Source organism: Mus caroli, chromosome 12, assembly GCF_900094665.2.
Source record: "Mus caroli chromosome 12, CAROLI_EIJ_v1.1, whole genome shotgun sequence".
NCBI classification, from domain to species: domain Eukaryota; kingdom Metazoa; phylum Chordata; class Mammalia; order Rodentia; family Muridae; genus Mus; species Mus caroli.
In genome coordinates this window covers 51,425,428-51,428,075 of record NC_034581.1, presented here as the reverse complement: position 1 = coordinate 51,428,075, position 2,648 = coordinate 51,425,428, and the positions used below count along the sequence as shown (strand labels likewise).

General features: G+C 49.4%; 1 protein-coding gene across 1 annotated transcript in view; it reads right to left on the bottom strand.

Annotated features, from left to right (window-relative positions):
- Positions 1 to 2,648, bottom strand: part of Brms1l (BRMS1 like transcriptional repressor) — a 33,703-nt gene extending 31,055 nt beyond the window's left edge. The window contains exon 1 of the mRNA XM_021179001.2: positions 2,326 to 2,648. Coding sequence (XP_021034660.1) covers positions 2,326 to 2,467 — 142 coding nt within the window. The 5' untranslated portion in view covers positions 2,468 to 2,648. The remainder of the gene's footprint in view (positions 1 to 2,325) is intronic.

The following is a 2,648-nucleotide window of genomic DNA, read 5'->3' as shown; positions in this document are numbered from 1 at the left end:
ATAAATATTAGAAGGGGAGACTCACAACACATGCGATTTGATGAGAACCTGGCTCCCATTAAAACCCAAGACAGAAAGCTGGCAGAAAGCTCAGGGCTTCTGAGCGCATACTGCTCCTGCAGAGGATGAAGGCTGGGTTCCCAGCACCCACACAGGTAGCTCACAACCACTGTAACGCCAGCTCCAGAACATGCAGTGCCCTCTTCTGCACTCCATGGGCACCTTCACCCAAATGCCCATTCCTACACACAGACATATACATAGACACATCATTAAAAAGAAAATCTTAAAAAAATAAAATAAAAACAAACAAAAAAGAAACCAAGAATGCTTGAATATAAAAATGCTCTGCTCCTGACAGCAAGACCCTGCCCTCTATACTCCACCAACAAAATAAAACAACCACAAAACACTTTTCAGAGCTAAGAACTGTATAAATGTGATTCTCCCTACTTCATGTTAACTGGCTAATTTTGAAGTCTCACCCACATCCCCGGCTAGTCGGATGACCCCAGAGTTCTTTTCCTCATCCCAGGCATGTCCTAATGCTACATCTCCTCTGTCAGTTTGGACATTCTTACATAAATAGCAGACATACTGAACAGCAATATGCTCAAATACTTTACCTTCTCTCTTCATTTCCATATTTTATTTCTCCGTCAGCGTTGACGCTACCCACACCTCTCCCTGTGTCTAGGCTTCCTCTTACCTCACTCCTAAACTTGCAAGATAGAGTCTGGTTTTGGCCTTCTCTGAAATCTCTCACAGCTACAGCATTCTTTGCCTTTTCAAGCTTCTTGGTCTCCCAAGCAAACTGGTTTTCTCATTCTTCAATGAGCCCTGAGCTCCGGCCTTTGCTCTTCTTCTTACATTCTTTCTCCTATATGAACTTTCCACCCTAACTATCCCAACCTAAACTCCACGAAACAAGGCAGTGGCCCTTTCCTCTACTAAATGTGCTGAACACATTTATCTGGAGCCTTTCCTCGGGTTCCTAACTCTGTTACATTCAATTGTTTATTTGGCAACTTAATCAAGTGGTAACTTACAACAGGTTTTTTGTTTTGTTTTAGATATTTTTATTAGTTCTTTGAAAATGTTATACAATGTATTTGAACGTACTCACTTCCGCTCCCGAACTCCTCCAGATCCACCCCTAAGTCCCTGCCCTGATGTGTGTCGGTGCCTACCAGGGTCTTGCTAACAAATGTCCATAGCTCCTCTGCTTAATGGTGGAACTTCATGTCCACCTCTACCCCTCCACACTGGGATTTTTGTCTGGATTGAGTCTGCCCAGGTCTTGTGCACACTGTCACAACTACCATGAATTCATGAGTTCAACTGTCCTGCTGAGTAAGCAAAACACTGTTCTTCAACTGAGATAACTATAAATTTATCCTCATGCTGAGTAAAAACTTCATAAATATTTACTTTTGGATGGCTGACTTATCGACATTACATGCTTCCAAGTATACTTTTTTTGACAGACAACCCTGGAAAAAAAAAAAGGTGTGGGGTGATATTACGGTCATTAACCTGTTATCAATGCTTCCCATTACATAGACAAAGAAGCCATTCTCGGTCTGTCATATGGTTAGAGGAAGATTCAGGAAATCAGTTCCATTCATTTTGGAACGACAAGTATTAAAAGACTTACAAGGGGTTAGAAACAGCCCAAAGTTACAAAATAACCAAAGCTTGAAGATTCTGGGAATGTCAACACTGCCCACATCTTCCAGATTAAAAACTGACAAAGATTCCAAATGATCCCTCAGGCTGGTCCCTTCTTCATCTTGAAAACTTTTGGGACCTACTATGAACCGGAGAGTTCCCAAGTCAGTCCCTCTGATGACAGTACTGGTGAGAGGCTGACCTGAAAGCTAAGGCTGATGAGTGGCAAGCCCGCCAAGGACCAAGGCAAATTTAATCCTCAGCCCCCACAAAGGTTGCCGAGACTACTAGTAAAGAGGTCGGTGGTGTGAGCTAAGCGACATTTGCAGTCTTCCAGACCAGCCAGCCGGACATTCCACTCCGGAGCCGGTAGCCCCAGGGTACTGCCAGGTGACCCTAGGGCGGGTCCCACTGTGCACAGAATTGCCTCGGGTCCTCAAAGCCTGCGGGCGCCCAGCCCACCCGGAGCCGGAGCCAGAGCTGGAGCCCGCGGCGACCCGCAGCTCCCGGTGCCAGACGCCGAGCCAGTCCCCGCCCCTTCCCCATCTCCCCGCCCCGCGCTCGCAGCAGGACGCACCGCCCGGCGTGAGCACCGCGGCCTGTCGCGCGCGCGGCGCAAGGGACCCGGCATCCCCGCCCAGCTGGGCAGCGCACCTGAACTGTCCCCATCCTCCGAGACCGACGAGCTCTCGGTGTCCTCGTCTTCGGAACTGCTCCCCTCGTTCTCCGCGTAGTCCACCTCCATCTCATCGTGATGATTCGTCTCCTTCTTATCCCCTCGGGAATGGACCGGCATTTTCCAGCCGCGCCGTCGCTTCCCACTCCCTGCTCCCAGCCCGGCCACTGCCGCTTCGGTGAAGGGCGAGCCGAACGCCCCGACCCACCCGGCCGCCGAGCTCGATCCGAAACCCTCGACTCCTCCCCACCCCCGGCCTGAGCCTCACAACCTAACCCGCAGGCTGTGCGCTGCGAGCTCT